Below are 21,260 nucleotides of genomic sequence, written 5' to 3' on the forward strand. Positions count from 1 at the left end.
GATGGTCTGGGGACAATGAAGCCTAAAGTTTTGGAGGGTCAGACACAGATTATAGAGTTATGGAGACAGCTGACTGAAGCAGCGGACTGTGTCTCTACAGCCAGATCAACACAGGAACAGATCTCAGAGCAGGATTGTAAAAGTCTGTGACAAAAATTAAAATATCAGAATGAACCTGTGGAACTACTTTTTTTTTTTAATGCAACCTTGAGGAATGTAGGAAATCTGAAAATATTTGAACATTATATATATTTGAAAAGTGTATCCATTTTGAATTCAGGCTACAGGGGAATATTTTGTGATATTTATTCTATAACAATTCACACTTTTTTCATTTTGTCATGACCTTTTAACTCCTTCCTATAATACGATTTCTTCTTTCAGCTCAGGATCTTTTTATTTTTATTTTTCTATTTAGCATTCATCCTGGACCGACCTCTCAGCCTGCATATCACAGCAATGTCAGCACACATGTTTGACCCAGTCCTGATTCAAACGGCCTCCATAATGACTGAACAGATTTCAAGACAGCACCACATTTTTTTTTTGTGTACACCTGAGTGACAATGCTGCCATCTTACGTCCAAAAGTAAGTAACTACAACTTATTTTGGACAGGTTTCAGCAACTTTGATGTTCAACATGTAAACCTTTGGGACAACATGTGGATTACTCAATGATTCAATTTTTCATCCAGTGAATTAGTCAATATATGTAGGCTAAGAAGCTTTGCTGCCATATGATAGAATCTGCTAAGACTTTGCCACAGCTTGTACCTACAAGTGTTCAGCTGCCTCTCTCTGTTATCAAACATCATCTTCAGTGACCCTGAGCTTCTCCTCCACCAGATACGATCACACAGCACTGGCACTATTCCTGAGATCAGCACTGAATACATTAGACACAACACTGAAACTTTCACTACACTATCATTTTACCGAGTCACTTAAGTTAAAATGCTGCTAATTATGAACATATAGCGGATAATTTATTAACGAATACAACTGGACTTGGCGCGTGCTCGCAGGGTGAGACACTAACCTGTTTCAAGCGTGACTCAACTTGTTTCAGGAGTTTGCGATAACATCGGAAGCACACCTTTGAAAAAAAAAAAATCACACAAAATGAACGGAGACATATCACAGCCATTGTTTACAATTTTATTATTGTTATTGTTTTCTCGTCGTCAGATAAAAGCAGTAGAGAGGAGCAGTAATAATAATAATAATAATAGTAATAATAATAATAATAATAACAATAATAATAATAATAAACAGCGTGCAGCTTTGGGGTTCCTGTCCAAAGCCGGACGAGAGAACTGTTTGAGGTGAGTATAGGTTAACAATACAGGGCAAACCCCACCGTCATAAATGCTACATAACACTGTCAGTATCATAAACAGTCACAATAAACGGCCGCTGTCACGGTCGTGACAGTTGGCGTGTGACGTGTTCGTGACACAGAGTTATTCTGAGGTAAGCTAGAGTTGGCTAGTGTTGTACTGAGCAAATAAAACATCTATGTACGGTCTATCTATAGTGTTGTGACTGTGTCATATCCTGTTCCTGTGAGCACAGTTTTACTCTGCAGCTCATCTCTACCTTGGCATAGCTTTGGCATTAGGAGGTAACATGTTAGCGCCCTGTTGGGGGCCGTTTGAGAACAAGCGTCTTTGTCCATTTCATGAACATTTAAGGGAGTGACTCCCATGGCCTTGGGCCTGTAAATATAGGGGGTCTAAGTAATGCAGAGTTTAAGTCAGCTATTCATATTTCAAGTTTGACAAATAACAGTTTTCTATATAGTGCTAATAATTTGAAGAAAAGCACCCATAGATGTGTATATTCTCTGGGTTATGTACATGTCTAATGCAGGTACAGTCTTTTAAACTCCCATCTTTCAATTAGAGTGAGATCCACTTTGAAGTGCAGCTTCGCAGTCATAAAAACTTACATGAGCTTAAGCTTTAGCTTATTCCGATGGGAGAGAAGGTGCTTGTAGCATGAAGAACGACTATTATTATGCACGATGAGTTTTGATCACATTGGTTTTAGCGTTCTTTCAAACGTAAAAAAAAACAAAGACAAAAAAAACGTCTGAGTAGACTTGTGTAAGTAGTCTAGCTTCACTGGCTGAGTTGAGGATTTGACTTTAAAATGAGGACAGACTACAAAAATGAGCAAACAGCAGCATTCAGTATAACAAAGAAGACAGATGACAAAAAGATACCGATGATATATTGTCCTAGGCTTGTTCTGCTAATATAAAAAGGTATAAATAACACATCCTGGTTTTTGGTTAAACACAGTTGAGATGAAGAAAATCAAGATGAGGAAAACAGAGTTATGTTAAGACAACTCTTCACTGTCTTTATCCACCTTTTTTTTTCTTTTCTTTTTTGGGATTACCTGAGATTCCAGTTGTCCCTCAGGGCTTTTACGGATCTGATAGCAAGAGCACTCGTCGACTGATCGACTGATTGAGGTTAGAGTCTTACGAACCAGATGGAGTCGAGAGACATTCAAAGCGAGCAGAGGGCTTTTTTCCAAATCACCACAAACTAGATCCATGATGCCGTACTTTATCCCTACACCCGAACACACCTGACCTGCAGGCTCAGCACGTTCATGTCACCACAGTCCATCAAACAGCCGCTCTTTAAAAAGGCTTAAAACAAGGCGTGTAGCTCAGAAAGAAAGAAAAGGCGTAGCTTAAAATGGGCGAGGTATCCTTTACATAATTCTCCCTCTAAGGAATTTAGGCTTTTTAATACCATCTTGGAATGCACTATATATTGATATATATAGATATATATATATATATACTGTATATTGCCGTTAATATAAGCAGGATTACTGTTGATAAATACAGTGGCCTCCTTACCATCAGAGGCACCTCAGCGAGCATCAGCACCCACCTCCTTTTGAGTTTTGGGTGCCACAGGCCCCAAAGGCCCCCCTTACATGGGTGGAGGAGGAGATCACTTATTCTTTTCCTATTTCATCGGATTAAAATTCAAAACACGATGATTCCAAACTCCACCAGCTTTGGTCACTCTTCGTCCACAGTTTCCCTTTTTGAATCCTCCTCTTTCTGATCCAGGACCTGAGGGGTGGGGCTCGGCAGGGCTGCGACCTCTGTGGTAGCCAATGAGGAGGGGTCTTGTTGTTCAACAATCCTGAGGGAAGAGGTCTCTTCCTGTGGGAAAGTACGGACGTATGAACAAAATATTTAGACTCGCGCTCAATGTTAGCAAGACCCATATTATCACAGTAATCTTTAAGGAGAACGATGTGGCTGCCCAGGTTCTGGTATCGCCTGCCATGGCTTACTGGCACACCGAAAATCAGAACATGTACAACTTTTCATGCAATGATGAGTCAAATTTACCAACGAGTCCTACTATTAGTAGTCTGTTATGTTCAAGCAACTGGTTTAGTGGCACCAAGCTGACTTACTTGCTCTGTGAATCGATGATTCACCTGATCAGCGAACTCTTGCATCTCTCCTTCCTCGCCGTTGGAGTGGCAGCTTGGACTTGGCACCTCAATACCATGGCTTTCCAAAATGGCAGCTTCTGGTTGTGTCAGACAGAGAAGAGGAGGTAAGAGGTGGAAACACGGGAAACACGGGACTGCACATCCAAGTCCGTCGGTTGTTGCGTCGCAAATCTTTCATTAGAAATAAGATAACACGCGAGTTATCAGGTTCTCACCGATATTAGCTCTTCTTTTCATCTCCTTCCGACGGTTGGCGAACCAGTTGTACACCTTCAATGCCGTCACGCGCTCAAACTCAGATAGCTTACAACCTAAGTGATGAAAAGCACACAACAGCCTCTTTATAGAGCCAGAGAATAACACAGCAAAACCACTATGAAGATAAGATTTAATCATAATCATAATTTAGGATTAGAGAATGGATTTTACACAAAACCAATGGTGCAGTTTTTAAAAAGATAATTTGTTCTAGTAAATACAACTGAATGTCCTAAAAACTGATACTAGTGAATGTTGTGTTTGGATTTATCCATCTACACTTCATATCTGTAAATACAATTTATTTTATATTTATAAAGTGTTTTCAATTACAGTGGCAGATATGTAAGTATGCTTTCATTAGTGCACCTGATATTACGAATCGTTGTGTTTTGGTTACTTTGGAGTGAGCTTTTTATATCTACAGAGGGAACAGATCGTCTTTTACAGAGCCTGCTATGTTTCTACAAGAGCCCATAACGGACAAACCAAACACTTCGTGCCATCGGATTGTTCTCCAACACACTTGGAAGGCGAGTGATATTCAGTTGGTTGACACTAGATGTCACCAATTCCTACACCAACTAATCAGATCCTTTCAAGTTCAAATCAAGTATACAGAAGGCCATTTTTAAACATGAGGGTTGAGCAGCACAGGCCTCGATTCAGTACCTGGTTTTTGAATGACAGAGTTACAGGCGTTGGCAATCTCCTCCCGCTTGGCTTCATCTGGGTACTGGTTCTCCATGAAGAAACTGTAAGAAATAAACATCCTCAGTATTGGAAGGCAGTTAAATCCCACTGCATCAGAGGCTACAACGTTTTATTAGAAGATGGCACCAGTCTGCGCTGGTTACGCCCTAATTTTACACCTCATCAACTTTTTGAGTCATTGTATTGAACTAGAGGAGAGTAAGGCCAATATTTAGACAGTGGAGGAGCATCAGCAGAGGTCCTCACTGTAAAGGAACAGATTAATGGATGCATTAAGTGGATTCATTTCTGAAATTCAAGCATTGCACGCTTAAACATGTTCCTAAGCCTATAAATATGAAGATCCTCCGGTGGAAACTGAAATTTATATATCCAGGTAAAGATCAGAGCGACCGTTTCTTTTCCCCTTCTCTCTCTCCTCTACAAACTTTCCTCACTCGTGTCTCGCTTTTTTTTTTTTTAATTCCCCCCCCACGGCTGAAAAAGAATCATTATCTCACGTTACAAAACACACAGGGATCAATTTCGTCCAGCCCTCTCTCTCCCTCACCCTCTGAGTTGCCCTATCCTGTCCACTGCATCTCTCTCTCACACACATACACACACAGACACAAACACATCATCTTCACCTCTACTGTATCGTCCTTGGGTCTAAACTAGCTCATAAGGATCAGCACTGCAGTAGAATTGCGTAATCCGGGGGGGCATTGCTGGTGAGTGTTGTCTGAGGGCCTGTGTGGTCTTATTACTGTGAGTGCCCAGACTGCACGCTATACTTACAGCAAGCATGTAATAGAGAAATCAATTGCATACAGCGGGGCAGGACTGTGGAGGGATGCCTACTAATCTTTCTCTGCATCGTTCAGAGTTACTGAGAAGACTGTCTGGGACAAATATGTACCAGAGAAGATGAGAACAGTATGGTGCTATAGGACGTTTCATCCTGGGATGGTTATTAATAACAATTACCTCAAGCAATGCTGCATTCCTCTCATACGTGAATAATAATACACGATGTGACGAACCTGTGCCGACGTGTTCAAACTCATCTAAAGCCATCAAACGTTTAGTTTACCGCAGACCTCGGCTGCTCTCCAGCTTTTTTATGGTTGGGTGTGAAACACAAGCTCAATGTAAGAGAAACATACTGTGCATGCGTTCAGCCACACACTGAAACGTAAACCAACAAAATCCTGATACTGATGCAAACTGTTAGAGCTGAAGCTATTTAATTTAAATTAAATTGTGAGGATTTGCTGCTTTTCTTTATCTTATGTGACTGTATATATTCGGGTTTCAGGCTGTGGGTCAATTAAAACAATGTGTACTTGTGAAAAATAGTGATTTATTACTTCTTCCTGACAGCTTATAGACTAAAAGATTGATCAGTTCATTAAGAGAAGAAGCTCGCAGCCCCAGTTCATCTCGACTTCGACCTGCTCACCTCTCCATGATTGATTGGCACTCCTTCCTCCAGGTGAACCTGCTTCCTCTACGCAGCCTCAGAGGACCGCCCACCATCCCCGCTCTGTCGCCAGCCATGATCCCTGTCCTCCAATCAGGTTCCTCCTTCACCAAAGAGCGCATAGATAAGGTGGCCCCTGAAGGAGAGAGAGATTGTGGAAACAAAGACAGCGATCATGTTTAGACTCGTACTGCACCACTGCCTGTGCATTGTAACATGTTAGTATCATTCAAAACTCACCACTTTGACAAGTTGTGTACTTTCTCCACAAGTTAACCATTAAGTGGAGCCTGTGCATCACTCAGGTAATGCGAGACTGAGAGACACTCACAGGGAGTACAACTTATATCAGACTGCTTTATTAAAAAAATTAAAAAAAAAGAGTGTATGTGAAGAACCAACATGTGATTCAACGGTTCTGTTATTAAAGGCGTGGTTATTATTAACTTGTCTGTTATTAACAGTGAATAACTTAGAAGCAACCAGGTGGTGTGAGCGGCAATTCCCACATCAAGTGAACGCAGCATTAAAATCTTACTTGAATCCATAAACGGTAACTATACGACACAAAGCGTGCATGTTACCCGTTGTACTGTAGGAAATGTTACTCTGGGTCTTCTAGCATCACCATGGTAACGGTTAATAAGGACTCGCCCGGTGTACATTGCGACTATCTAGGGTTTAGACTTTTTTTTAATACCACACAGAAGCAATTTAATACCTGGTCCACAGACATGTATGAAAGTATGATGGGAAACCAGCTGGGACAATATGGCCTAGAATGATTTATTATGATATCTTTTTTTTTTCCCCAGCAGGATTAAAAGAACTATTCCTTATGATTAAACAGACCCTTTTTCACAGCAGCCATTTTGACATGATATAGTCGGGTCAACACAGGTGTTACCAAAGATACTAATTAAGGCAGCACCCTTAATTAGTATCATTGGTAACACCTGTTCACTTGCTATTTCATGTCAAAGTGGCTGCTGTGAGAAAGGTCTATTTGTTAAATAAATGCAATCAGAATCCTGGTAAGTGGCAGAAAACTGATGGATGGATTAACCGATGAAAACGTATAAATTCATGTAAGATTTTAGCTTGAATCGACGTCTGCCCCGAGCAGCAGTGACCCGTGTTTTCTGCACGTGCTGACTGAAACCTCCTGTGGCACAATCCAGCGTTACAATACAACAATACTACTTTTAGTTTATACGTGTAGAACATCTCCTGACAGTCCCCCAGTGACAGTGGATATAAAAACATCTAACATTACAGCAGACGGGACAGAAAATATTAAATTACTATTAAAAGACTTTTTAATAGCTTCCAGGGCTGTCTTTTTGAGGGAACTAGACTCTGTGTTTTAAGACTTTTCAAGACGTTAAGATACCCTGTTGTATACCCCAGTTGACCTCACACACAGCAGTTGCGACAAAGTCAAGAGGATTTCAATAGTATGGACAGGATGGGATGGATGGGTACAATGCTCTAGTTTATTTCTGCTGTTCAAATACATCCCAAGCTGACAGAGTAGCTACAGGGTAAATGGCATGCAGGTCAGCCGATGTGCAGGGGTCTCCTGTGTCAAGCTGCCGAGGCCGAGGGGAGGCAGGGAGGGCGCGGTTACCTGGCTGGGTCTGGGCGGCTGCGGCGGCAGCAGTGTACCACGGCAGCAAGTGCATCAGCAGCTCTCTCTGCCTGCTCCACACTGGGTTGGGGTTGAGGTTGGTGTTGGGGTTGGGGAGGCTGCCACTTGCCCCTGCTACCGTCCCGTCTCTGTCCCCTCCCCTGGCCCTGGGCATGGGACTCACGCTGTGCTGGCTTTCACTCCATCTCAGCCCTTCAGTCAGGACAAAACCAATGGTCAGGCAGGCCACAGCCAGCGAATCAGATTATAGACACCAGTTTTGGGCTAATGTAACTGGGAGTTCACTGGGTAAACGGACACACTCCTGTAGACCTGCCTGGCAGTCATAATAAATTTAAGAACAACTTTAGAATGTGTTCCAGTGGATCCGCCAATTAAAAGTGTCAATTTCTCTGACACTTGTACTTTTTAGGTTCATGATGGGCAGGTCAATAGGAGCCTAGATCAGAAGCAAAGCATCGTGGCCACTGAGGAAATTAGTTCTTGTTAGTATAATCTGTTTGTTAGCCATGTAGGAATGAAAACCAGCACCAGAGTACCTCCAGCATCAGGGCTGAGAACTACAGAGGAGCTACAGCAAAGCTTGGGTGGGTGGGAAAAAGAAATAAAAGGATTAAGATGAAGGGAGACAGCAGGGTCAGCAGATGGTCCGTCAGCGGCTTTGTTTATTTCACAGAACTGATGACGAAATAGTGTGACTCTGTGACAGGATTTATCGTGAATGCATGCACCGGTTAAAGCTTTCGCGCGTCTTTAGTGGTTACTCATTTAGCATATGTTGTATTTTTTTAAGCACCAATTTTATCTGCATCCCTGTATCCTAGGACATGGAGAGGTCAGCAACAACCCAAGCTGTTACTCTAGCCTGTACAGACAAACCGCACTCACCCACTAAAGTTTCATTTCCAAACCAGAAGCCTTAATATTATTGATTAGCATCTCCTGTGACAGGACTACCTTTATCATTTGTCTTTCCTCTGAAATTATAGATTTGTCTCGTGTCCTTCCTTGACCTCACAGCCCTCGAGGACCATGATGGAGTTAGCGCCAGGGATTTGGAGGTGCGTGGATTTACCATGCAAGAGGAGGATGAGGAAGGGTGGGGTGGTGGGGAGCAGGACGGATGGAGGTGGGACGGTTAACAAGCAATGGTTCACATTCAAGAAAGACAAGAAATATTCTTTTTCATGCAAGCCGCCCTTCCTACATTATCGAATCTATAATCAATTTTCATTAACCTGACATCCACCCTTGAGATGCTAATCTCTCGCGACATCCGTCATTCCTGTAATGATCTATAACCCCACTCTTCTGCTGCATCTGAAACCCACAATCCTCAGCCATGCGTCTCACCTGGGTTATTTCTCTCCAGCAGGTACCAGCGGTAGAAAGCTCTGCGCTTGGAGTCGCTCATCTCCAGGCCTTGCTGCAGCAGCCACTGGGAGATGTAACTCTGGCTGATGCCTGTGTGCCAGGAGGCAAGCCATGTTATCTTAACACATTAAAGACATTGATTTATCTCATGATGCACCGGTAGCATCTGTACTATCCAGACGGGCAGCGAGCCAGCTCTGGGAGCAAAACCCCCGCTAAGCTAATGAAGCCATTCCAACATCAATAATTTAATTAAGGACGTGATTTTGGTGCAATACTTTTTCAGGCAGGGGGGACGGGGAAAAAAAAAATGCTAATGTGCTGCTGCTTGTGAAGTTTATCATTTATTGCTTAGAAGTAGAGCACTGGCTGTGGAGGCCACACACCCTGATCTACCTTAATATGTTGCACTACCATTGCCAGCCGGCCTATTGGCTATTGTATTGTATTAGCTGTTAACCCAAAGGCCCATTAACAGGCTCTGTTTGAATAAACATGACTGGATAGTAGAGTTATAGCTCTGCCCCAACACCCTGCAGCATGCTTTATACTATATTCATTAAATTAAATGGTTGTTGGCTTGATGTACTCAACATAGAACCATATGTAATTTAAATGTGACTGTTCTATGTTGCATACTGCTCCATAAAGTAATAACATAATATAAAATAAACACAGACATGGTTACAAAAGTCCATTTACAAGTTATGATAAGCGTTTCTTGCATATCCGTCTTTTAGGTGTATTTTAAATGTAATAATGTTGCATAATTAGCTTCACAAAGATGGAGGTGAAGTATTTTGTGGGCACCATTAGAGAGGTGGAGCGCTAAAAACAGGCCGAGCATTCTGGTTTGAATTAAACCGTGACATGAAGAATTAAATTCAAATCAATCACAAGAGTTCCACCTCTTCTCGCCCACTAGTGACACGTAATTCTTGTGTTCAATGAGCTGTAATAACTTTGTGAAGACATCACAGACAGAGCAGCAGGGTACCTGTAACTTGGCCCACGATCGCCTGCGAGATCCTGCGATTGTTAAGGAAAGTTTTGATCTCTTCTTTCACCAGGTTGCTGTCTCTCCTGTAAAAGCGACAAAGACCCACTGTGGCATAAGAACTATTACACGGTGGTTAAAACGACAGCCTTTGCTCTGACTAACCTTATTCACTGGTGCTTCTCTTTTTTCAGCCATCCCTGAACACCTGACCTGAATTAACTCCACTAAAATTCTGGAGAATAAGCCTGCACCTCAGGGGACGGCAGCTGTCATTATCTGATGTTATAATAGTCTCTTTGTCTCTACTATTCTTTTAGTCTCACTTTCCAACTCATCCTCACACGGCTCGTTAAAAAATAAAAAAAACATTCCTCCCTCTTCTCCTGCTCACCTCATGTACTCCTCCACCTTCTCCTCCAGGTCCCACTCCTCCTCTCCCATCATGTCGTAGCTGAACGACCGCTGAACTGCCACGCTGGGAGGATAGAGGGGCGGAGGCGAGGCCTCGTAGCTATTGCTCGGGGACAGAGCGGCGCCGTCCAGGCCGGAGGTCTGCGTGGTGGCAGAGGCTAAGGAGAGCGAAGAGGAGGAAGAAGATGAAGATGAGGACGGGGCTGGAGCGGCCGTGGTGGGGGCGTTGTTGGATGGGGCGGGTTGAGAGTCACAGTGCGTCGGGCGGTGGTCCGGGTCGAGCCTCTCCAAAGACTCCAGAGCGTGTATGATCTGAGGTTTGGTCATGCCGGAGAGACGCAGGCGCTGCAGGAGGTCGATCTGTTCGATGGTGTAGCGTGGCTCCACCTCGCAGCACTCCATCCTGGCATCTGTGCACATAATGTGGGGGGTGTACGGATTACCAAAGTGAATTTGAGACTCACATTTTGAATGAAATACAAGACCAATTTTGTAAGTGAATATAAACCAACTGTAGCCCTATTAATACACCACGAAACGTCTGCATGCTTAGGCTGACTTCTCAACAGTTCCCCAAGACTTCACAAAAGTGTTACCACGACATATTCTGCTATATTTATCTCTACTCAACACCTTTGATGAACCTTAAATTTAGATAACGTGTCGCAAACTTTTTCCAGACGAACCGATAAATGATGACAGGATTATTAATAGATGAAAACAGCTGAATTCAAAACACTTTGAAGGAGTTCATTCATCCCTGAATACCACCTTAAATGTAAATCCGACTGTAAGTTTAGATGAAACAACTTCAAGTGAGCTGCAAGGACTGGTTTATAAGACTGAAGTTACGAGAAGAAAGAAACAGACTGCATTCTCCTCTGAGGAACCCTTGGGTCATTCAAATTTTTGGCACCCTTTCAAACACTTGGCACAGACACTTGGGGCTAACCTTGCTCCATTTGTCCAGGGAGGAATTAAAGTAAGATCACCCTGGCATACATAACCTAACATCAGGTTCTGCTCAGCCTAGTCATATCCCATCCATCTTTTCACTTTCTGTGCTGGGGGGCAAGAAGCCTAGCCCCCCTAAAAAAACATTTACCTTGGTGTGTGAGGAGGATTCCCAGCAGTTTGACATGTCCTTGCTTGTTTGAAAACTTATTTTATTTGTACAAATCTGTTGAACCCACACTTTAAAATCAGCACCAACGCTAAAAACACACAGTGGTGAGCTACAACAACAAGTCCATCTAGTTAAGTGGGATGCAGAATTTTACCAGAAAGACTCGATGGTGTCTAAAGATGCAGCATCCCGTCACATGTGCATCATTGTTGACAAGCAAAAGCGAATTTAACTTGCAAGAATTTGGTCTTAAAATGTTTTTTTTTTCCTCCTTATCAGAGCTACTTAAAAGTCTGGCACACTGCTGCTCTGTGCAAAAACTAAGACGGTCACAAGTAAACAAGCGAAGCTGGTTAAAAGTTAAACTGAGGTTGATCCTACCTGCCGGAGGGGGTGACACAGACAGGCGCCCCGGGAGTGGTTCAGTGCGAGGGGTCGCAGCGGGGACACACCACTGTCGCATGGCTCAGCGGGGTTCAGCTCGGCTGGACCTCTACAGAGACAGGAGACAGGAGACTTGCTGCAGTGTGTTTGCGGTTAGGCTGCCCCTGTTAGCATGCTGCCAACAAGCCTACAACAAGCAGATGACTCGCTAGCGGGCTATGTGAGGCTAAGCTAACAGCGGCAACTCTGGTTGGTTCCCCCGAGCGCGAGCCTCCCATCGATACTAGCCGCGCGCGCTGCCTGGTGAAGTTACGCGCGAGCACAGAGCGGAATGCAGCGGTTCATCCTTCAAAATAAAAGCGCTATCTAGATATATATATATAGATAACCTAGGTCGACTCAAGATTCAAGAGTCCAGTAGCAGCTCGACATGAATTAAAATTGAAATTGACACAGAAAACATACATTAAAATTCAAAACTGGCACAAGAAATTATAAATGTACAGAGAATTTAAACCTGTGCGCAGACATTAAAGCCGTGTTGATAAATTAAATCTGTGCTCAGAAAATAAAAATCTGTGCTAAGCAATTATAAATGTACAGAGAAATTAAAGATGTTAAGAAATTGTGGTAAGATATTTAGAAATATAAAACTATATAAATAACTATCATAGTTATTATATAAAGAGTTCAAAAAAGTTTATAATAAAATAATAATAATAATAATAATATGTTAAATTGTGTAAGATTTTTACAAATAGAAAACTATATAAATAATTATCATGATCATATAATTTTTAAAAAGTTTATATATAATAATAATAATAATAATAATAATAATAATAATAATAAAATATTAACAAATTATGGTAAGATTTTTACAAATAAAAACTATAAATAATATCACAGTTAGCATATAAAGTTTTTTAAAAACGTTTAAATATAATAATAATAAATAATAATAATAAAAAATAATAATAATAATAATAATAATAGGAAAACAGACCACAGAATTAGACACTAAATGAATTTAGTTACATCTCTATAAAACTGCACAGTTGTGTGTTTTCTCTGATAAGAACAGAGACACATTTCACCATTATTAATATATTATTAATGTGATTTTAATCACAGGGTGCTACTTTTAAACTCTTTTAAAAATTCACATGAACAAACTGCCTCTGCACTTTATTTTGAAGGGCAGGAAATAAAGTCCGGCTAACAACTAAAGACACTTAACAGTTTGTCTCGTCTTGGCTAACAACTTATGTAAAACTTGCACCTCTGAGGTTACGTTAGCTGTATTTCATGACGTTGTTTCCTTAATAACACATCAACATGTATTATGTTGTGTTGTTTACAGCGAAGCGCCACACAGACGGCTGCTAACGAGTTAGCTCGCAGGCTAGCTGAGTTAGCTGACAGCTAGCACCGGGCTGTCCCGCCGCGGAGCGCCCTCTCCCTCCCTCCCTCTCTCTTACCTCCCGTAGCCGTGGAGAGATGGCAGCAGCCGGCCGGACGGAGAAGGGAAGATAAGTACAGGAAAAAAACTGTAAAAGAAAAGTGGTGGTCCAACCAACCAACCCCCCAAACTACAGAAAGTAATCCCCTCGGTCCGGTGCTAGCGGCGAGTTACCGAGCAGAGAGTGAGCGGTGCAGGGTCATGTTGTCTTTCTGCTCCGCAGTGGGAAACAGTGTATGCAAATGTGGGGAGCCTGTCTCAATTTATGACCCCTCACCCGATACACTGTCAAGCTCGCAGGAGTTATAATTATGATTTCCGGTTATACTGTAACCACTAAAAGCACCGCAGCCCAATCCAAAACACGCCAATGTACCAAAATAAAAGTGCAAGCTTACATTTGAACAAACAGACGCTCATACATACATTCATTGTTTATGCAAAACATGTTTAAATGTTTGGTAGTTTATTCTTCTTTTATTTTGGTTATTGAATCTGAGTGCCTTGACTCAGCACCGCCCAAACGCATATCTGCAGTTGTCAAAGCATTAATTAGATTTATATGAAAATGGAGTAAACGACAACAGTTATAATAATGATAATATTTGCTTTTGTGTATTGAAGCAGTCTGCATTGACCCAACATCTCTCTGAAGTGCTATAACCTACTCATAAACACACTTACTATGAAAAATGCTCAGAAATCAACTCACAGTTTTTCCGATTATCACTAACATGATGTGGACATTTGGATTTGATCACACAACTGATGGGATTTAACTATATATTTAAGGTGTTTGTACCTTATTCTGGTCTTTACCTTACTAGGGTCTAAGGACAGAGGGTGTCACTCCCTATACAGATTGTAAAGCACTCCGAGGCAAATGTACTTTGTGACTTTGGGCATACAAATAAAATCTGATTTGATTTGATTGGATTTTAATCTCAGGCATATTTATTAGTTCAGAGAGAAATATACTTTATACTTCACTAAAATGATCCAACAGCTTTACTCATTATTTTACAAATTAAGATTTTCGCACACAAAACATCTGAAAATGTACGAGTGCAGCTGTAACTATTAGGTCATTAACGTAGAATTAATTGGCAACAATTACGCTAATCATTTTTAACACAAAAGATTTTATGTTTTCAGCTTCTTAAATGTACTTGCTTCTTTTCCTTTTAATGTATTTTAAATGCTTTTGACTTGTTTTGGACTAGAAGTTGGATAAAACATTTGTCACTTTGAGCTCTGGGTATTTATACTGTATATATATATGTACATACATATATATGCATATATTTATATGTATACTTTCAAAATTATATGTGCATACTCTTACTTACGTATCATTTTCAATGCAGTTAACATGTAACAGAGATTGTTTTTTAATGTGGCATTACTTCCATGTAAGTGAAGGATCTGAATACTTCCTCCTGGATAACACTTTTGATTATAACATAGACAAAATGTCAGTCAATCAATCATTAACAATAATGGAGGAAGCAAGTAATAAAAAACGGATCCAAGCCTATTTTCCCCCACAGTTTGAGTGAAGTTAAGGGCACACAATCTCTCTTCGAGGGCATTCATAATGTTTCACTCATTTGTACACAGAAAAAGTGACAGAAGTAGTCATGTGAAGAAAGAAAGAAAAAAGAAGGCCTCTGAGAAATTCATACCCTGCTTACTTTCTCACCTCCACACACCTGAACAATCGCTGTGTGAAGTTCAGGTCAGTGTCGGATTGGCTGAACATCAGACGCCATAACCATGAATTACTTCTGAGAAAAGAATAACTTTTAATTAATATATCTTATGTTATACAACTTTGAACGAATTCAGACTAACATGTTATATTTAAATCGAATGCAGCCCCAACATTATTCCCTCTCTGCTGTCTCGCTGGGAGGCAATCTAATGTGTGCCACAGCGAACAGCCTCACCTATTCACAAGTTTTCCACCTATGGTGTCAAATTGAAAATGCCTTCTCCAATTACTTTTCAGATTGTTTGGTGTCATGTTTATCCGTTCAGCACAGTTTGCCAGTTTTCTCCATTTTGTCTTGGCAAAGAGAAAAACAAGTCTATTGAGGGTAACGGGGGGCACAGATGGCATTTTAGGAATAGGAACAATTTTGAATTTTAAACCGATGATTTCAGATCAAATATTAAATCTTTAAATAAACAGTAGTCTGAATTTTTAATAAAATGTGCAAAACCTGTCCCTGCAGCTGCTTGTGGCTTTAGATGCGCTAAACTACTTCATTTGGACATCAAGCTGGATAAAATCATGGTTTATTAACAAGGTAAACTTAATTGATTTTGGTGTGGCCCTCCAAGCCTCTGAAGTCTACAGCGGGACGAATATTGAAAATATATGATACTATATAATTGTGATATCTTCAACCTCTTCTTAACAGTTGGGTTCGACCTGGCACAGCTCATCTGTCTTTTGTGATGTGATAGTGCTCCAGTGTTTGAACAGTATCACATTGTCAGATGTTTTCCTGGTCCCCAAAGCTTGCGCACATATCTTATTTTTGTCTCCCGAGGTTCCTTTGGGCCTCCCACTGCTGTAGACACAGGGCGCCTAGGTTGCAGCCTCGCATTATTGTACCTCGCAGACACCCGATGTGATAGAGAGAGTGAATATAATATGCTGACTAATCTAACATACTTAGATTTGATTCTCTAGCTTCACACAGACAGCTACAGACATATACAGTCTACAGTCTAAACCCAAAGGGATACATGATTCTGGCTGATGCGGTTGTATATATTCCCTTTCCATCGACAAGCTCCTCAGTGCTGGATGATACAAAAAACTTCTTCATGTAGAACCACCACTTTTTTTTCTTCTTTTTTTAGCTTTGGACGGAGCCAGGCCAGTGGTTTCACCTTGTGTTCAGTCTTTATGCTAATCTATACTGTGTTTCCTGGCTTTAGATTCATATTTAAATAAAAAGGTGGCAATGATTTTTTTTTTAAAATCCAACTGTCAACAATAAAGAAAATATTCCTCAAAATGTCAAACTATTTCCTTAATTGACTTGGCTTGTAGCATTTTACTCATGTGTGAATCAGTATATAGCAATCTGTCTACCTCCTCCTGCCTGTTAATCAAAGTGTTTGCTATCACCAACTCCACAAGTGACTGCAGCAGAAGAATGAGTCTATGTTTGCTTTGTTTATTTTTCTTCCCTCCCCTTCAACCAGTGCCAAGAAGGCAGTAGTAATAAGTACTATATTAAAGAGCCTCTGTGCCTGACATGCTCAGTTCAGTTTGTGTCAGAGCTACCTGTATTAAAACATTTAGCAGAGTGCCTGCCACATTTTGGGGTATTTGGGGTTTCTTTTTTCGTCAAGGTGCTCCAGTCGAACATCTGAACCAGCACCATGAACTGGGCCTTCCTTGAGGGCCTCCTTAGTGGGGTGAACAAGTACTCCACGGCATTCGGTCGCATCTGGCTCGCCATCGTTTTCATCTTCAGGCTCTTGGTCTTTCTGGTAGCCTGTGAGAAGGTCTGGGGTGACGAGCAAAAGGACTTTGATTGCAACACCCGGCAGCCTGGTTGTCAGAATGTCTGCTACGACCACTACTACCCCATCTCTTATACCCGACTCTGGGCTCTCCAGCTGATCTTTGTCACCTGCCCGTCCCTGCTCGTGACTCTCCATGTGTCCTACCGAAAAGAACGCGAGCGCAAACATCGGCTGAAGTACGGAGAAAACTGTGCACCTCTGTATGATAACACAGGGAAGAAGCGAGGGGGTCTTTGGTGGACCTACTTCTTTAGCCTGTTATTTAAGATATCGGTGGATGCTGTGTTTGTCTTCCTGCTGTTCTATATCTACGAGGCCACTTTCTTCCCACCATTGGTGAAATGCACTGAAGATCCATGTCCTAATGTGGTGGACTGCTACATTGCCAGGTAAGCATACCTCAAAGTTCCTAAATTATACTTGAAAAGTGCATTTCCTTAAAGGAATCAATAAATCTTAATCTTACATTTGCATCTGTGACCATGTGTTCCTCAGGCCCACAGAGAAGAAAATATTCACCATCTTCATGGTGGTGACCAGCTTTGTGTGCATCTTCCTCACTCTTTGCGAGGTCTTCTACCTGTGTGGGAAGAGGTTCTCGGAGTGCTGCAAAGAAGGACCCAGCTCACCGAGAGAAAATTCCTTCATGATGGTTAAGACTCCTCTGACTGGGAAGGAGAACTTGTACAACGAGTCCAAGACGGTTGAAAAAGGCAACAGAGAAGCTGGCATAGAGAGTTCAGCCCCGGCATACACCATAGCAGTTTCCTGAGAGACATCATGGTATATCATGAGTTTGACTTGAGAGAATAGAACAAGGTTACAAACAATGTTAGGTAGTTTTTGTACTGTTGGCCAGATGTATCTGCAAATAATTAGGTTTTAAAGAAAATGTTGTTTACAAAGTTTTTTTTGTCTGTTTTTGTCCCGTAATAGAACTGAACACGTATGAATTATTTTTAAAGGCTTGAGACCTAAAATAACTGATGTACGTTAAAAATGATTTACTTTACTTTGATTATTTATATGATTATTTGTTATGCTTGATTGTTTTATTGTCTGTATGGCCACAAATTAAATTGCTTTACTTATTCTAAAAATGTGAGAGCTGCAGTGTGTTATTTCAAACTGGAAATGAGGCGAATATTTCTACATGAGCACACACAATGTCACAAACTTAGCCAAGATATAAGGATTAGATATTCTAAAATACACAACCATCCTGTGAAATTTGCCTCCACACATATTCCTCTTTTATTACACAAACTTACTGGGTATTACCTGCGTATCATTCAGGTAATTTTCTATCAAACACGAGCTTTGGAAAATGTGTTTTCAGAAAGATATCTTTAATGAACCTACAATCAGCAGGGTGGACACAAATGGGTGCAGTAATATAGAGATCTAGAAGGTGGAATTCAAAAGTAATCAGGAAAACCACAACATGATGTAATATGTCTGAGGTACAAACAGATGTACACATGGTTACTGATGGGAGTAACATTATTGACAAAAGTTGATAAAATAGCCGCTCCTACACCAACTCTATGACAATCAACCACATCCTGCATTCCTTCAGAAGACCGAGAGCAGATTTGTATAGGGTAGTATCATAAAACTAAGTGTACCAATAAGGCAGTGCCAGTAGCACATTCTTACTATGGAAAAATGAATAAGCAAACCCTTGTTCTATCTGATTTTGCGATACTAGCACTGCACATGTATTTTAGAACAATGGTTCCAGAGTGCTTGTGCAAACAAATGTTAGGCGGTGGCCCTATTTAATCCTGATTAATCAAAAGCTACGATTGGACATATCTCCATATCACAGCTGCCTAATGGAACTGATACCACATCACCTGTTAAGAAATGTGATGATCAGAGTAGATAAATACACCTACATGACGTTTACTGAGGTCGACCGATTAGTCACTGTACCGCAACACCTTCATTAATATACATAAAGTCACTCTCTGGAACCGATTTCCTTGTTCGGACAAATGACTGATGTGTTTTTGGTTTTTGTTGTACTTTGTTTTTGTCTTCACCAATGTGAGGGTACCCCGTCACAATATAAGTGCCATAGTAAAAGTCATTATTAGAAGCTCTTGGCTTAGCTGAGTGTCCAAGATAAATTGATGCTGACAAGGAGTAGTTGAAAGTTTAAAGGTAAATTCTGGGTGGATGCCAAAAGTGGCCACGCCTCTAGATTATGGCCAAGAGCTGATTCTTGTACCCAGTCAATATCAGGGACCCACTGCAGGAGAGAGGTTGCCCAAAGCCTGCTGAACATAATTCCATCGACAAAGTGCACGATGGACTGAGTGGAAGATCTGTTTTCTTACGGTAAGTTACGAAATTTTAGTCATGGTTTTCTAATTGTATATTTTGGGTCTGTCATATTCAGTTTTAAGACGTCAATATAGACTACTGTATTCAGAGAACATTTAACAAAATTCTACAGCTCCAGCTTAAACTTTCCTAAAAGTATACTTGGCTGAAGCCAAGTGTTCCTGCACACTGTTGAGGGTTTTATGTGCTGAACAAGTAATAAATTATTAAAGGCATCTTTCTTCAAAGTGCCAAACTTTGTGAGTAAATGAAAATGCTTTTAGCCGTGAGATGCAGGGAGGGGAGTGAGGTTTCCTGGCTCTCAAAATAATGTTTCGAAGAGAACACCTTTCTATAAGACGCTGTAAAATATTTGGAACAAATTACAGAATATTTTACAAAATCAAAGCTAACACTTTTTCTTTTTATTGTGTTCTAGCTCCCCAGTTTTTAAAGTTTCCCCCTGCAGTATTTAAAGACAGACTTCTAAACTTCTAAAATCCCAAGAAGCCGATCAAAGCTGAACCCATGGATTGGAAGTTTCTCCAGGGTCTTCTCAGTGGAGTCAATAAATACTCCACTGTCTTCGGACGTATCTGGCTCTCAGTGGTCTTCGTCTTCCGGGTGTTGGTCTTCGTGGTGGCTGCTGAACGAGTTTGGAGCGACGACCAGGGACACTTCGACTGCAACACCCGCCAGCCCGGTTGCACTAACATCTGCTATGATTACTTCTTCCCCATCTCCCACATTCGCCTCTGGGCTCTCCAGCTAATCTTCGTCACCTGCCCTTCCTTCATGGTGGTGCTGCACGTGGCCTACAGGGAAGAACGTGAACGCAAATACCGAGCCAAGCACGGCGATGACACGCGGCTGTATGACAACCCGGGCCAAAAGCATGGAGGTCTGTGGTGGACTTACCTGTTGAGCCTCTTCATCAAAACCATCTTTGAGATCACCTTTCTCTACTTGCTCCACTACATCTACGACAGCTTCAAGTTGCCCAGGAAGGTCCAATGTGATGTCAAGCCCTGTCCTAATTTGGTCGACTGCTACATAGCCCGGCCCACTGAGAAGACCATTTTCACCTACTTCATGGTGGGGGCGTCCGTCTTGTGTGTGATACTCAACATCTGTGAGATTTTCTATCTGATTGCTGCTCGGGTGGTTAATCTCAGACATCGAGGCACCGTCCACACCTCGTCTAGAAAGGTCCGCTCTGACATGGACCACTGCAAGTCACCTCTTACATAAACGCTGAAAACCCAGTATAAACAACCAATGTGTCTTTATATGCCTTAAATTGATTTAATAGGGTAGTAATTTTATACATAATTTTATATCTAATATAAATATATTGTACTTTGACACAAACAATCCTGTGCACTATGATAATATGAATTATTCGTCAGCACCAAAGTAAAGCTGAATAATTTTGGATGCTGTGTCATGCAGAAATTGATTATTATTATTGAATGAAACGCTGAAGGACTGCTCATATTTATGACAGACATCATGATAATGACAAAAAACTGACATTATTTGTATGTATTTCCTTAAAAAAACGATTGTCAAAGCACTGAAAATAAAAGCCTTTTTTTTGGGAACTTTTTGTTACTTTCATGTGACAGAACTGCTTTCTTATACTTTAATGGCGCCATTTCTCCACCTGGTGGCACTAAATGCATACTACATTGTCATGTGAAGACTGTAAAGCCATGGATTTATAATAAGACATATGTGAAGCCCTCAGAGGACATGGCAGTGATCCATCCAGGAGTTCAATTATTTTGTGATTATGCATTTTTTGTACAGTTAAGGCAGTTCTGCATTCCTACAAAAGGTCTTAACTTTAAAGTCATACTAATGTTACATAAAGTGACCTATGAAATCACACAGTAGGATGTTTTTAAACTAAACTGATTAATTAAATTGCTTCACTTACATCACAATTTTGCTTTAGGGCTACTGTTAAAATTGTATCACCTGGTTATGAGATCACAAAAAAAGCATAGCTGAATATCGAGTTTTTCCAGGCT

At 41.1% G+C, this 21,260-nt stretch overlaps 3 protein-coding genes across 7 annotated transcripts; 2 read left to right on the forward strand and 1 right to left on the reverse strand.

The window, feature by feature from the left end:
* Positions 1 to 1,768: 1,768 nt before the first annotated feature.
* Positions 1,769 to 13,779, reverse strand: zgc:91944 (homeobox-containing protein 1). Of its 5 annotated transcripts, none has more exons than XM_019259773.2 (11): positions 13,364 to 13,776; positions 11,880 to 11,991; positions 10,353 to 10,782; positions 9,959 to 10,044; positions 8,941 to 9,051; positions 7,567 to 7,779; positions 5,916 to 6,072; positions 4,430 to 4,512; positions 3,715 to 3,810; positions 3,458 to 3,573; positions 1,769 to 3,197 (listed from the first exon to the last, which is right to left on the reverse strand). In XM_019259773.2, the coding sequence occupies exons 2-11, from the start codon at positions 11,959 to 11,961 to the stop codon at positions 3,051 to 3,053; spliced, it is 1,521 nt and encodes a 506-aa protein (XP_019115318.2). In that variant the 5' UTR covers positions 11,962 to 11,991; positions 13,364 to 13,776; the 3' UTR covers positions 1,769 to 3,050. The 5 variants fall into 5 exon arrangements, with proteins under 5 accessions (XP_019115318.2, XP_019115316.2, XP_019115320.2 ...); XM_019259771.2 differs by having other exon boundaries at positions 3,458 to 3,576; positions 13,364 to 13,774; XM_027287153.1 differs by having other exon boundaries at positions 3,064 to 3,177; positions 3,458 to 3,576; positions 13,364 to 13,779.
* A 929-nt stretch (positions 13,780 to 14,708) lies between these two features.
* On the forward strand, positions 14,709 to 17,955 carry LOC104927000 (gap junction beta-4 protein). Its single transcript, XM_010740979.3, has 2 exons — positions 14,709 to 17,282; positions 17,389 to 17,955. Exons 1-2 carry the CDS (start codon positions 16,747 to 16,749, stop codon positions 17,663 to 17,665), a joined length of 813 nt encoding a protein of 270 aa, XP_010739281.3. The 5' UTR covers positions 14,709 to 16,746; the 3' UTR covers positions 17,666 to 17,955.
* A 316-nt stretch (positions 17,956 to 18,271) lies between these two features.
* Positions 18,272 to 20,805, forward strand: LOC104926999 (gap junction beta-3 protein-like). The gene is made up of 2 exons (XM_010740978.3): positions 18,272 to 19,239; positions 19,664 to 20,805. The coding sequence occupies exon 2, from the start codon at positions 19,753 to 19,755 to the stop codon at positions 20,473 to 20,475; it is 723 nt and encodes a 240-aa protein (XP_010739280.2). The 5' UTR covers positions 18,272 to 19,239; positions 19,664 to 19,752; the 3' UTR covers positions 20,476 to 20,805.
* Positions 20,806 to 21,260: the final 455 nt, after the last annotated feature.

Source organism: Larimichthys crocea, chromosome XIII (genome assembly GCF_000972845.2).
Source record: "Larimichthys crocea isolate SSNF chromosome XIII, L_crocea_2.0, whole genome shotgun sequence".
In the NCBI taxonomy this organism is placed as follows: domain Eukaryota; kingdom Metazoa; phylum Chordata; class Actinopteri; family Sciaenidae; genus Larimichthys; species Larimichthys crocea.

What these genes read in the sequence shown, in the direction of transcription:
- zgc:91944 (XM_019259771.2), bottom strand. Translation starts at nt 11,961, where the DNA reads ATGCGACAGTGGTGTGTCCCCGCTGCGACCCCTCGCACTGAACCACTC. An exon ending in AAGGTGGAGGAGTACATGAG is followed by an intron (nt 10,045 to 10,352) that starts GTGAGCAGGAGA and finishes TCGCTTTTACAG; the next exon opens with GAGAGACAGCAACCTGGTGA. An exon ending in ATCATCGATTCACAGAGCAA is followed by an intron (nt 3,198 to 3,457) that starts GTAAGTCAGCTT and finishes ACTTTCCCACAG; the next exon opens with GAAGAGACCTCTTCCCTCAG.
- LOC104926999 (XM_010740978.3), top strand. Translation starts at nt 19,753, where the DNA reads ATGGATTGGAAGTTTCTCCAGGGTCTTCTCAGTGGAGTCAATAAATAC.
- LOC104927000 (XM_010740979.3), top strand. Translation starts at nt 16,747, where the DNA reads ATGAACTGGGCCTTCCTTGAGGGCCTCCTTAGTGGGGTGAACAAGTAC. An exon ending in GTGGACTGCTACATTGCCAG is followed by an intron (nt 17,283 to 17,388) that starts GTAAGCATACCT and finishes TGTGTTCCTCAG; the next exon opens with GCCCACAGAGAAGAAAATAT.